Below are 13,550 nucleotides of genomic sequence, written 5' to 3'. Positions count from 1 at the left end.
ATTCAAACTACAGTTGTACAGATCCTCATACAGCTTTGGAAAAACCAAAATGTTGTAAATTTAGTAGGCAGCTTACTGCAACAAAAGAAATCAGTTTAATAAGAGACCTTTACACCAAACAAAAACTCAAATCTTTGACACACCGCCACACTTGAAATAACCGTAGTAAAGAAAAGGCAAAGACCAGTAAGCTGTAAGCTTTGCAAGAACAAATAAATGAATTCCTCAGTCTTAGAATAAGTATAAAAGCATTAAATGCCCCTCCAAAAATGTAATCGTAACAATAACGTTTTGCAATATGTAAGACCAAAATAAAACATCCCTGCAACAATACCTTTGTGGTATCATAGAAACCTCTACAAATCAAATAATGGTTGGATGAACTACACAAGAAACTCCACTCTTCTTGGACACCTGTACATACAAACCCTGCATGTGGTGAGTGATTCCGCTCAGTGAAATAGTAAAGAAAAGGCAAAGACCAGTAAGCTGTGAGCTTTGTGAGAACAAATAAATTAATTCCTCAGTCTTAGAATAAGCATTAAATGCCCCTCAAAATTGTAATCGTAAAAATAATGTTTGCAATATGTAAGACCAAAATAAAACATCCCTGCAACAATACCTTTGTGGTATCATAGAAACCTCTACAAATCAAATAATGGTTGGATGAACTACACAAGAAACTCCACTCTTCTTAGACACCTGTACATACAAACCCTGCGTGTGGTGAGTGATTCCGCTCAGTGAAACGAGCGAGCGGAAGAGCACTGAACAGTTAGTTACATTAAGAAAGTCTGAACTTACCCCATGCCTCCGCGGCCCATACCCCCACGCCCCCGAGGACCTCCACGATCATAACCATCTCTGCCAGAATCTCCTGGGTATCCACCCCGCTGCTGTGACCCTGGGTAGCCTCCGCTCACACCACTCTGACTGTAACTGTCTACAGGAGAGATCACACACTAAGCATATAGCCTTAATTTGATAAGAAACTTACTAGAAAATTAACAAAAACATAGTACAAATGGTAAAAAAAATGTGAAAGCACCCTTACTATAAGGACTTTGCTGGTTATATTGATTTTGTGATGCACTCTGCTGCCCGTACGGAGGTTGACCATAAGAACTGTTCCCCTGAGGGGGGTAGGCAGCAGTTGGGCCTTGCTGGTGCTGCTGAGTTGGCTGTCCCTGCCCATAGCTGCTCTGCTGCTGTTGCCCATAGCCTGGCTGCTGAGCCTGGTATCCACCCTGAGGCTGAGAATAAGCTCCAGGCTGGGAATAGGCACCTTGGTTGTAGGCCGGCTGGCCACTTGCACTATAGCTGCAAAATAAAGGAATACCAAAAAAATTAAAAGCATTTGAAAGATGTGCACACACACCGTACTGTTTAAAAGGACACATGAAATTGATCAAAACAGACAGTAAAGACTTATGGTTACAAAAAATGTAAACAAATATTTAAATAAATGCTGTCCTTTCGAACTTCATATTCATTCAAAATTGTTCCCAGAAAGATATGGAGCAGCACAACCGTTTTCAACATTGATAATATTAAGAAATGTTTCTTTAGCATCAAATCAGCATATTAGAAATATATCAGCATATTATCAAAGAGGTTGTTTATGCCCTTACACATTCACTACAGAAAGAAACAAAGGGGATTTGCATGGGAACTATGCATTTAAAGTGGCCTTCATGCTCCGGAAGTATGAAGTAAGAACAGCATATGGAAATACTGTGGGAGGCTCCATAATAGTATCCTGTTGATGTGATGCTCTAGGAGACGGTCCAGTTACCTCTGAGGAGCGGAGGCAGCAGGCTGCTGGCTGTAACCAGAATAGGCCGGCTGGGTGGAGTATCCGGGCTGGGAGCCATAGGAGGCCTGGGCGGCAGGGGCCGCAGTGGAGGTGCTGTAGCTGCTGGCCCCGTAACTCTGCGCAGGCTGATTATAAGCTCCTGGCTGTGCTGTTCCATACGCAGCTGAGGGAGAATAATGATTTAACATCAGTTATGAGAATCATTTTCTATGTGCACTTGAATAACAGCATGACAAGAAATAAAATGGTGCACTTTAGAAAGCAGGAATTTCCGAGCCTAACAACTAAAAGGCGTGGGAAGTATTAAAGTCACAAGTGTCAACACATTTTCAAATTCAAAGTTCTTGCAATAAATCTACTTTTTCAGATCCTTTTAACTGCAATACACCAAGACACTTTGCATTGCTTGCAAATGTCCTCGTAAAGCTTGTGGGTCTCTGCATTTCTCTGAGAATCAAACAGAAATCACACTTAATGAAGTGTAGAATATTGTGCATTAAAGGAATAGTGCACCAAAAAAAAAAAAAAAAAAAAGAATTTGCTGAATATTTACTCATCCCATCCAAGATGTAGAGGAGTTTGTTTCTCCATTAAAGCAGATTGAGAAATTTCACAATTACATCAACCAATGGATCCTCTGCACTGAAAAGGTGCCATCAGAACGAGCGTTCAAACAGCTGATAAAAATCATAATCCAAACAAATTCAGCCCATCAAATAATGTTCTTGTGAAGTGAAAAGCTGCATGTTTGTAAAATCCATCAAGATACACTGAACTTCAAACTAGGGCTGGGCGATATGGCAAAAAAATAAAATCTAGATTTTTTCAGAACGCTTGACTGATTCTCGATTTTTAACTAGTCAACTTGAAAATGTTAAAGAAATTTCTATTTTAAAGTTCACCACACATTAATTGTCAACATGTACAGTGGGGAAAATATTTATTTGATCCCCTGCTGATTTTGTAAGTTTGCCCACTTACAAAGAAATGAAGGGTCTGTAATTTTTATGGTACGTTTATTTTAACGTTTATGGTTTATTTTTTCTGTGGTTGGGCCTCAGTTATGGAACAATCTGCCGCTTGAGATTAGAGTGGCACCTTCCCTATCCATTTATAAGTCTCTTTAAAAAAAAAACACTTGTTTGATCTGGCCTATTAATATCCCATTCTTATTACATTGTATTATGGTCTTGTTTATCTGTCATTCCTTTGGTTTTAAATTCATATGTTTTATTCTTTCTGTTTTATGGGTTTATGGTTTGATTTTAATGTACAGCACTTTGGTCTTGTGGCTGTTTTTAAATGTGCTTTATAAATAACTGAACTTGAACTTAATGTATAGAGACAGAATACCAACCAAAAAAATCCAGAAATAACGCATTATAGAAAGGTTAGAGATTGATTTGCATTTCAGTGATTGAAATAAGTATTTGATCCCCAAGCAAAACATGACTTCGTACTTGGTGCAGAAACCCTTGTTGGCAATCACACAGGTAAGACGTTTTTTGTAGTTGGTCACCAGGTTTGCACACATCTCAGGAGGGATTTTGATCCACTCCTCTTTAGATCCTGTCTAAATCCTTAAGGTTTCTTGGCTTTTGTTTGGCAACTCGAAGTTTCAGCTCCCTCCACAGATTTTCTATAGGATTTTATGACTGGAGACTGGCTTTTTGTAAGTGGGCAAACTTACAAAATCAGCAGGGGATCAAATAAATACTTTCCCCCACTGTAAATGTTAAACAAATCACTTGTTAACGTTAAATATCTTTGCAAAAAAGATGCATGAACTAAAACTACATCTTCTTCAAACTTGTCTTATACATATATGCTCAGAAATAATACAAGGAAAATACTTAAAAAAAAAACCAAAAAAAAAAACCTCAAAAGTCAAAGTAATTCAAATTCAAAACGACTGAAGGTATAATACTAGTTGACTTATTAACTAGGCTATAAATTATCTGTAAAAACAATGAACAGCAGCTTTCAGCCTGTCACCATAATGCAAACATGAACTAGTTGTTCTTTACAGGTTTTTATTCGATAGCTGCTTTTCCACTGGTTTTTCTATATAAACATGGACGTGTCTGACTGTTGAGCACGCGTCTATTGCAGCGCCTCATACATGAAACAGCATTCTAAAAACACGCCGCTCCCATCTTCCTGCATTTTTTCCTATTCCACTGCCCGCGTCGCATCTTTGCCAACACAAAAGTGCATTCTGTGTGAATGGCACCTAGTGATATATTTTACTTATGGTCCTTCACAGAACGCTTCACACGTGAGTGGTTAATCACATGCGCAGACATGCTGTTGGATCATTATTTTCTCTTTACTGTTAACACTGGCATATTGTCAAAGTGTCAAATTCTAATGTTTAGTAATATTTATATTCAAAATCGCGATTAAATTTGAATTAATCGATAAAATCGCACAGCCCTACTTCAAACCATTGCTTCCAGCTGAAGTACAGGTCATCTATTTATAATACGGCACCCTCCAGTGGAAAAAAAAAAATCATCCTGTCTGAATCAGGAGAGAAATACACAGATGAAGCACCATTTACAGCGAAAATGATCCAAAACAGTTGTAAACCGATATGTTGGTGGTTTTTGATGCGAGAGGACAACAGGGCGTGAACTTTCACTGGAGGAAGCGTTATTACTCACATTTTGGTCAGAAGCGACAAACACCTTGACAATGGATTTGTTTCTTATAAACATGCACCTTTTTGCTTCACAAAACATAAATTGATGGACTCGAGTCAAATGGATTACTTGTTTGGACTGTCTATCAGCTGTTTAAACTCTCATTCTGATGGCACCCACTCACTGCAGAGGATTAATTGTTGAGCAAGTGGTGTAAAGTTAAATATCTCAATCTGTTCCGATTAAGAAAAACATACCTACATCTTGAATGGCTTGAGGGTGAGTAAACTTTCAGCAGATTTTCATTTTTGGGGAAACTACTGCTTTAAGTCTGGGGCATTTCAAAGGTGTGCAGTCATGCTCCAGTCACTACGACTAACAGGAAAATATACTGGCGTAACAGTGAATAAGCTTTGCCTGCAGACCTGGCGCTGCTACTGCTGCAGTTGTTGCTGCTTGTGCATATGAGGATCCATACTGCTGTTGTGCATACGCTCCAGCAGAGGGCGCTGCCTGACTGTAGGTGGACTCAGGTGCAGCAGCGGGTTGAGCATATGAGGCATAATCTTGCTGAGAATAGCCCTGTCACAAAAGAAATTGCCGAATTACATGCCACTGTATTCTTTTACACAAAACATTAGATACAACCAGGATTGCTTAAACGTTATCAAACAAGTACACAGCATGTGTGTGGGAGTTTGACATTGCAAGTCCCAAGGCTCCACTAGTTGAAGTAAGTGTTAGGCTTACCTGTGCAGTCTGTCCATAGCCCTGAGAAGGAGGGGTGGTGTATGAGCCATACCTGTGTAAAATGTGCATTTTATGTATTTTTTTTATTTATTATTATTATTTTAATAATGACAAGTAAGCACTGTGTTGAGAAATACAGAATTTTGTGGAGGTGGACTTACGACTGCTGTGCACCAGCCTGGTTGTAGCTGCTATAATCTACAGGGAAGTAAATTATTACATAAGGTTAGAAGTCCTGCAAACACTGTTACAGCTGTACAACATCAGGGGGGAAAAAAAGATGCACACTGACTGCACATCTAGAGTTTTATTATAACGTTAGTCCAAAAACGATGGGAGACATGCATGACTTGAGCAAACGCCTCAACACAGACACTGAGTGCAGCCCCTGCTGAATCCCAGCAATTCAGTTGGAACGAAGCTTAAATCAACAGGACAGGCTTAGTTGTTTAAAGTGTTTAAGCATTCACAAGCAACCCTCTACATTGCCAGTAAATCACTCGCATATGCGACTAAATCTTCACTCTGGGCGACTAAATGTCTAATATTAGCCAATTGCTAATAAATTGTCAGATTTTACTCGCCAGTGTGTAAGTTGGAGGCTAAGTATAAGTTTAGCTCATATATTTTCACTCGCCGAACACTCTTGAGTGCATCAGAGTTTCACTCTCCATCAAGCGATCTGTGCTGTTTTTCAGTTCATCTGAATGGATGTGCAACGCACCTGTATTTAACGTCCCGTAAACTCTAGTGTGAAGGCGCACGCCTCGCCGTCGCTTTGTTTCACACACACGCAGCGAGAGAGGGAGAGAGAGAATTGACGCGCTACCTATGCGCGCTACATGTAAACGATATTCTTTGTTGTATTTTGCTGTCAAAAAACAGAGTTCCTTTGGAATTCTTCAGCTTTTAAGAACTACCGCTTTCCCCGGTAGTGGGCGGAACTAATGCGCAAACGGCAATCTCACTGGATGGCGCTCACCTATTATCGTCCCCGTTTTGATTTCAGCAAATCAGTTTGAGCGAACGCACACAACCTGATTAATATTCATGAATCCAGTAGCTCATTAATCCTTGGTGCGTTTTATATCGTTGTTCTTAGTAGAATTCGTATTAGGGATGCACCGATACCGATACTGGTATCAGGCCCGATACTGAGCTCTTGTACTCGTACTCATTAAAATGCCCCGACACCAAACGCCGATACCTCACAGCATGTGATCAGTGCCATATTCAGACAAAGAAACACAGACAACAGAACAACAGACAGCAGAAAGGAGTTATAAGAGATTAAGGATGTCTACGAAGTATATGTATGCAATGCATATAATGTTAAACTTTCAGTATTAACGCCTGTATAGCTGATGTGCGTGAGCTGATAAACAAAGCACGCTGAGTGGATTGAGCGTGCGGCGGCGCAGATGCGGGAGCTTGTCGAGTGAATATACCTTTCTCACAGACATCACTGGAAAGTTTGTAGTTCGGTCGGATACGTCAAAAACAAGTAAGTAAAACAATGCACAAGTTACTTAACTTTTGGTTTCTGTACCCAATATTTAAAAAATTTACAAATGCAATGAAAATATTGGTATCGGTACTCGGTATCGGCAAGCACCAAAAATAAAAGTATCGGTATCGGGCGAGTACTGGAAAAAGTGGTATCGGTGCATCCCTAATTCGTATCATTATTATCTTATCAGTATTTTTGTTAGTTTTTCACAATTCTTTTTTTTTTTACAGACACAGAATTACCAAAAAAGCACCACCACCAGTCCGAAGTTCAGTTAAAATGACTAATATGCATTCATACACGGTTATCAAGTTTTAATTCTAATTACTAAAGTTCTATCATTAAATAATATTGATTATCATATTATAATGCTTGACTGACTGATGTTAAGAGTGTACTTTCAGACATTTATAAAACTGTGCCATTTTACAAACAAACACATATACATATATATATATATATATACACACACATATATATATATCAGTCTGGCGAGTAAACTAAAAAATGTACTAGCCAATGGCGATTCAATTGCCAAGGTGTTCGTAGAGGGCTGCACAAGAAACAGGGGTCCGTGATATTTTAACACCACACTAACATTTTAGTTAGGGAAACGTGATAAATTTAAGAAAACCATGCATTTTAACGTTTACGATGCCGCGTTACTTTAACTCTAAAACTGACGACGAAATACCATCGAAAGCAAGACTTGCAAGAAATCAAATCTCAGGTGCAAGTTTATTTTACAACGCTAAACAAAGCAAGAGTGCGAAACCAACACTAAACATCGTGTTCGTCGCGGTGGCTGCGCTCTCTATCCCGCTGTTTTTAAACCACGCCTGCTAACTTAGCTACCGACGCTTTACGTAAGTACGAAACAACGAGCTCTGGTTTTAGGCACTTAAAGAACAAAAAAGTATTGGAGTAAATTATTTCCTGGTGTTGTGAATTTTGCTCTTAACATACTATAAACGAAGTTTCAAAACCGGTGGGGTCGAGTTAACGATCCGTTAGCTTCAACCGACCACTCTGACCTAAAAACACAAACCTGAGGCCGCGTGCTAGAGGACTGTTCCTCTGTTCCAAATTCTTAACATTATTTAAAGTTTACCTCAATTGTGGCAATTTCTAGCAACTGCAAAGTACAGAAATTCTAAAAATTTAAACAAAACAAACGAAGGAAGAAAAAAAACTCACTCGAGACTGACGCCATATTTCCGTGGGAGAACGTACGCAGTGTGGACGACTGTGCTAGCGCGACGAGTGCGCATGCGTGAAATCAATATGGAACGTACCAACACAACAAGTGTAGAGGGCGGCGGATGTAAATGTCTGCTTGTAATTGTTAATATGTTATTTGCCTGGTTATCTATACAATTGTGTCGATCAATTGTTATTCGGTATAAAACAGTTTTATATAGTTTAACCCCCCAATGCGCTTGCCCGTAAGAGGAAGTTATTCGCTGTCAAAATAAAAGGATTGGCAAATGACATTGATTATTGGTGTACCTTGGTCTTAGCTTACTTGTATAAATAAATTAAAATAAATAGGATATTTGTGCACCTTGTAGTAAGTACGCTCATCGTTTGTTGAAGTGTCTGTTAAACAGACCTCGATATGCTAGCGTCGTAAACTGGCAATGAAGTGAAACTGGAAACATGAATACATACATAAAGATACTCCTACCCTAAGCATATATCTAGATATATACTTGTAATGATAGCAACCCAAGAGGTGATGCGTTTTTCAGTTTTCTGACAATGCTTGACCGTCTCTTTTCGACATGGATATGGTTTGGATCAAACTGTCCAGGTTATTGTAGTGGAACATTTTTAATACTCCTATTAATTTTGTCGACTTGGCTCTGTGGTATTCACGCCAGTCTAAGTTTAGGACCAGGCGGGGATTTTCCTGTATTTTATGGTAAGCAGTTCACGAATGTATAGGACTATGATTCTAGATTCTAAACATTCAGTTCCTGATGTTCCTTGTGTATTGCAGATTTCATCTTCTACGCCTTCAGTAATGAGGAGTTAACCTCATTTCTCCACAACCTTACACTGCTGCTGTGGATCGGGCCCTGTCAGGAGAGAAGATGGAGCACTTTTGTCTTTCTAGCCCTCTCTTTTATCTCCACTGTGCTCCTTCCTCCTATTTATGCCCTCTTTCTCTTTGTAACGGAGGATGAAGCCAGCAGGGTCAGTGGATACTCAGCCACCCACCTTGCCCTGCTCACAGCTCAGTGTCGGCAGGTGAAGCAGAGGAGAGTCCTGCGCTTTGTTCCTGTCTGGTTCTTGCCTTGGCTCCTCTTGATCCTCGACCTCTTCCTGCTTCCCAGTGCTCCTGGCCTGCTGCACTTTTATGCCATTTGCCTGGGACTCAGCTGTATCCTTTCTCAACTTTTTTTGATTCCCCAATGTCCAACACAATATTCAGAGGCCCCCGATATAGGCTATTTTCGTGTGTCATCACATACTCACCCTCATGTGATTCCAAACCTGTTTGCTAAATATTTTGAAGAATGGTAATAATAACCAAACAGTTTTGGTTTCCATTGACCTTTCACTGTATTTTTTTTGTCTATACAATGGAAGTTGGTGGGAACAGAAAATATTTAGTTGCCAACATTCCACAAAAGAAAGTCATACAGGTTTGGAAGAACATAAGGTGGAGTAAATTAATTATATATATATATATATTGTATCATATTGTAATATATTCATAATATTTATTATTATTATTTTAAATAATACTTTAATAATTAATTTTAAGTTTTTAAAATAATTTAAAATTGTAATTTGAAGTCATCCTGCAACCCCCTCATATGTTTACTGAGCTCCCCCTGGGTGAGAACCACTACTTTACACTAATATAATTTTGCGGTGTAAATTGATCTCTTTATAAACTCTGTATAAAGTAATGCCCTTAATATATTATACAGACAATAATGAGTTAATTGAAATACTGGAGCAGACAGAGAAACTGGGTGCTTGTGCCTGCTTGCCAAAATGGGCCTACATCCCTGTTACCTCTCATCCACACCTGCCAGTTTACCACAGCACCTCAATATGGTTATTGTGAACTTTATGCTAATATTTCCCATTTGTTTTCTTATATCAAATCATGTAACTAGAATGAATGAGCTTTATTATTGTTCTGTAATAGGCCAGTGCCATTGACTGAGCCATCAACCAGTAGATCCCAACTGGAAGATCATTCAGCATGGCAGCATTCTGTATCTGAGTGGCACCAGGAGCCTTTAATGGCAACCGATTCACAGTTGTTAGAGGAGGAGATGCTGAGAGCAGGGATATTAGCATCATTCCACGATGCACCCGAGGGTGTAGCGGACAAAGTGGAAGTACCCAAGTCCTCAGTATCCTCTATAAGGTTAGTGTATACTGTAAATGAGTGTTTCTTCAACTATGGGTAACTATAATGATCTCTTGAATGCTTAAGTTCATGCTGTGCGTCTAAACTCACTTTCAGGTTGCAGCAGCTAGAGAAGATGGGCTTCCCCACAGAGAAAGCTGTTGTGGCTCTGGCCGCTACAGGGCAGCTGGATGGAGCAATCTCTCTGCTTATTGATGACCATATTGGGGAGGAGGCCGTGGTCATCTCAAAAGGAAAGAAGTCATCATCAGCGTCATAGCTCAGGGATACCGCTTCAATTTGAAGCTGATAGCATTGTCCTTACTCATTCCATTACTTAAGGAATAGTTCAACCAAAAATGAACATTTGCAGAAAATTCACTCACTCTCAGGCCATCCAAAATTTAGATGTTTGTTTCTGCATCGGAACAGATTTGGAGAAATTTAGTATTACATCCCTTTGCTCACCAATGGATCCTCTGCAATGAATGGGTGCCATCAGAATGAGAATCCAAACAGCTGATAAAAACATCACATGACATCCACGTGACTCCAATCCAACAATTAACATCTTGTGAAGTGACATCTGTTTTCACTTGTAAACGCTGTCTGATCAGTGCTTATTTCTCTCCTGATTCAGACAAAACAACTTTTTCACTGGAGAAAGAAACATTATGAGTAGAGGATTCATTTGAAATTAAAAAGTCTTGATTGATTTGCTTTTCGCTTCACAAGATGTTAATTGATGGACTTGAGTCCTGTGGATTATAGTGATGTTTTATTAGCTCTCATTCTGACGACACCCATTCACTCCACTGTTGAGCAAGTGATGTATCGCTAAATTTCTCTAAATCTGTTCCGAAGAAGAAACAGACTCATCTACATCTTGTAGGGCTGAACTATTACTTTAAGCAAGGCATCAATCCGCATAGTGAACTGTTACTGTGTATTTACTACTTCATGACTTTTGGGTGTGCAACAAAAAATCCAGTGGATTATGGGTGGTGTGGAAAATAATATATTTATATTATGGTGTTGGCAGCTTTTATGATGAAAGTTTAAAGAATGGAAAAACACTATACAGCAACCAAACTGTCCCAGTGGATGAGACATGGACATTCCAAGAAACCTCTCCACAGATATGCTGTCATTAAACCCACATGAGCAGACTGTCAGTCCAGGAGAGTCATGCGCATATGTCAGTATTTTAGTCAAGGTTTCTTGGCTACAGAATATCCTTCATTAAAATATTACAAATTAAACGTTCAGGTAGGATTGTGTATTGATAAAAACATGGATCGTCTTAAAAATAGAAACACACAACAAAGTTTATTTCGTTTTAACACCAATTGATAAGACTCTGCACACTGGCAAGACAAATCCACACAAAGAGGCTGGAAATGGAAAAATACAGGTGACGTTACATGGATTAGTATACAGAATAAGGAAAACATCAATTGCTAATCTATAAATAATTAATACAACAATATTTATATGGGAATACAAAGACATGGAAAGGTATTGAGGAAGGAAACCAGTCCTATGCATGTGCATGTAAATGTGATGGAAAGACATGCATGAAATACAAAACAGAATTCAAGTTATACGAGTAGTTTTCCCACTTCCCCCTTGTGCTCCAGTCGGATTTTGTCTGTGTTATAGTTCAATCTCCTCACACAATTGCACATTTTTTATTTTATTTATTTTAAGGGTACTTAATCATTGTTATCCTGAACTAGAGGAGAATCCTAAAATTGAAGTCAGAACCACTTAAAATCATGCTCAAGGGCATGTTTTAACAAATGATTTTAAAAACATTGAAACAATTTGTTTTCACTAATTCCACTAATTCTATTATAATTGAATTGTCTATACATGTTTATGTCCTAAAGTTGTCCTTTCTCTTAAAAAAACAAAGTGATTCTCTATAGTGCATTTAATCCAAGGAACGGAATATGAAATCAGTTTTTTATCAATGGGGAAAGTGTGGCGTTTGGCTGAATAGCAGAATCATTATGTGCATTTTTGTCATACAGTACATTTGCTGAATTTACTATGAGCTCCTAACAGCAGCTGGAAAGACTAATAATATGGTTTGATGCTCTACTAAAAACGTTCTTCATCTTCATCACATTTTGTATCCTTCTTACCCCAAATTTTGTTAAATAGTTGTACGAGCACCAATACTGTTTCTGTATATCGTATTTTAAAACATGTTTCCTTTTCATGTAAAACGAGCATCTTACAATAGGTTGACAAATTTCTTCTGAGACTAATTCTGTTGCTTATGCCATAAGTGTGACACAACATGAAGGCAAACCACAATGATTTGCCAGAGGAGAGGTGCTAGGAACCCGTGAGTCCCATTAGAGGTGGTTAATTTAAACAGCACCATTTGTTCTTCCCTGAGGTGTCTCCCCCTTCCTGATTATCCGTAATATTCCAAAGCGGTTGGATCTGTAGAATGTGTGTGTCTCAGGAGACTTGTGTAGTTGTTGCCAGTTAAGCTGATTTATGGATGATGAAATTGAGATGGAAACGATGGCTTCGCTCTTTGGAATATGCAGACTACTTCCCTCGAACCTTGGTCTCAGCAGTGATTAAGGGAGAATTGAGTCGGAAAGATGACATTCTTGCCCTCTTAATCCGGTAGGCATCTGGAGACGGTGTGCCAAAGAGGCCATCTCCTGATCCTAGATCTGGTTCTGTTGAAGGAAGAGAGAGTGAAGGCTGCTAAGTGCTAAACTTTGTAAGTGGCTGGTATCAAGACAGTTGATGAATAATAGTCCATTGATTCAGTTAATTCTAAAGGGGCATATAGAGATATTATGGAGATCATGTTCTAGCATATTGAGATGAAGAAGGGAGTAACAGGGCTCCAGGCTGACTAAATTGTTGCAAAAATAAATTGTGACAATAATTTAAAATTTAGGAACTATTAGTGATGGTAATGAAAAGATATGCATGAAAAGTTGCATAAAGAGTTACATTGTTGTGAGCATTGATGCCCGAAACATGAACAAATGACTCTAATGAAATTATTTTTTTGGTGGTTTGAATTAGATTTGTTCGTTTTGTTTTGTTGTTGTTTTTGGGAATATGTCAGAGACTTTAATCAGTCTATTTAATGACCGGTTGTCTATATGGAAATAATTAGAGATAATTGTAATTATAGAAGTCTCAAAACAGAGTTCTGCTGTAAATATTTATAAATTATATTCTAAAAATCATTCTTATATATATATATTTTTAAAAATATTACTGATTATTGTTTAGCACAGCAAAGTCCATCTGTGAGGCTGAATCAACTCTAAAGAAAACTTTGATAAAAACTAAATACTTAATATTGTTATTATAAATTAATAAATGATACTCTACAAACTATTTTAATGTTTGTTTGTTTTTTTAATATTAGGTCCATTTAAATGTTTCAATCAACTGTATGGGAAACTTTGT

The 13,550-nt window shown here is 38.4% G+C and overlaps 3 protein-coding genes across 7 annotated transcripts in view; 1 reads left to right on the top strand and 2 right to left on the bottom strand.

The window, feature by feature from the left end:
- Positions 1-7,989, bottom strand: part of LOC107672746 (RNA-binding protein EWS-like) — a 12,243-nt gene extending 4,254 nt beyond the window's left edge. The window contains exons 1-7 of one of the 3 annotated variants that reach the window (XM_016466070.1): positions 7,919-7,989; positions 5,373-5,409; positions 5,212-5,263; positions 4,887-5,043; positions 1,796-1,979; positions 1,055-1,320; positions 805-943 (exon numbers count right to left, since the gene is read on the bottom strand). In XM_016466070.1, coding sequence (XP_016321556.1) covers positions 805-943; positions 1,055-1,320; positions 1,796-1,979; positions 4,887-5,043; positions 5,212-5,263; positions 5,373-5,409; positions 7,919-7,934 — 851 coding nt within the window. In that variant the 5' untranslated portion in view covers positions 7,935-7,989. The remainder of the gene's footprint in view (positions 1-804; positions 944-1,054; positions 1,321-1,795; positions 1,980-4,886; positions 5,044-5,211; positions 5,264-5,372; positions 5,410-7,918) is intronic. The other 2 variants (XM_016466068.1, XM_016466069.1) reach the window with 2 other exon arrangements.
- Positions 7,990-8,235: 246 nt separating this feature from the next.
- On the top strand, positions 8,236-10,482 carry LOC107672772 (rhomboid domain-containing protein 3-like). Its single transcript, XM_016466122.1, has 5 exons — positions 8,236-8,645; positions 8,724-9,107; positions 9,664-9,793; positions 9,888-10,112; positions 10,212-10,482. The coding sequence occupies exons 1-5, from the start codon at positions 8,483-8,485 to the stop codon at positions 10,372-10,374; spliced, it is 1,065 nt and encodes a 354-aa protein (XP_016321608.1). The 5' UTR covers positions 8,236-8,482; the 3' UTR covers positions 10,375-10,482.
- Positions 10,483-11,005: 523 nt separating this feature from the next.
- The window catches only part of LOC107672770 (EMI domain-containing protein 1-like), a 104,706-nt gene continuing 102,161 nt past the window's right edge, over positions 11,006-13,550 (bottom strand). For 2 of the 3 annotated variants that reach the window (XM_016466120.1, XM_016466119.1), the window contains exon 16: positions 11,006-12,799. In XM_016466120.1, coding sequence (XP_016321606.1) covers positions 12,663-12,799 — 137 coding nt within the window. In that variant the 3' untranslated portion in view covers positions 11,006-12,662. The remainder of the gene's footprint in view (positions 12,800-13,550) is intronic. The other variant, XM_016466121.1, reaches the window with a different exon arrangement.

Source organism: Sinocyclocheilus anshuiensis, unplaced genomic scaffold (assembly GCF_001515605.1).
Source record: "Sinocyclocheilus anshuiensis isolate Anshui unplaced genomic scaffold, SAMN03320099.WGS_v1.1 scaffold88, whole genome shotgun sequence".
Lineage (NCBI taxonomy): Eukaryota > Metazoa > Chordata > Actinopteri > Cypriniformes > Cyprinidae > Sinocyclocheilus > Sinocyclocheilus anshuiensis.
Note: the sequence above shows the minus strand (reverse complement) of the source record. Positions and strands in the feature narration are given on the sequence as shown.

Coding starts and splice junctions, on each gene's coding strand:
- LOC107672772 (XM_016466122.1), top strand. CDS start 8,483: ATGCTTGACCGTCTCTTTTCGACATGGATATGGTTTGGATCAAACTGT. Junction 9,108..9,663: donor CATTTGCCTGGGACTCAGCT/GTATCCTTTCTC, acceptor TATATTATACAG/ACAATAATGAGTTAATTGAA. Junction 10,113..10,211: donor TCCTCAGTATCCTCTATAAG/GTTAGTGTATAC, acceptor ACTCACTTTCAG/GTTGCAGCAGCTAGAGAAGA.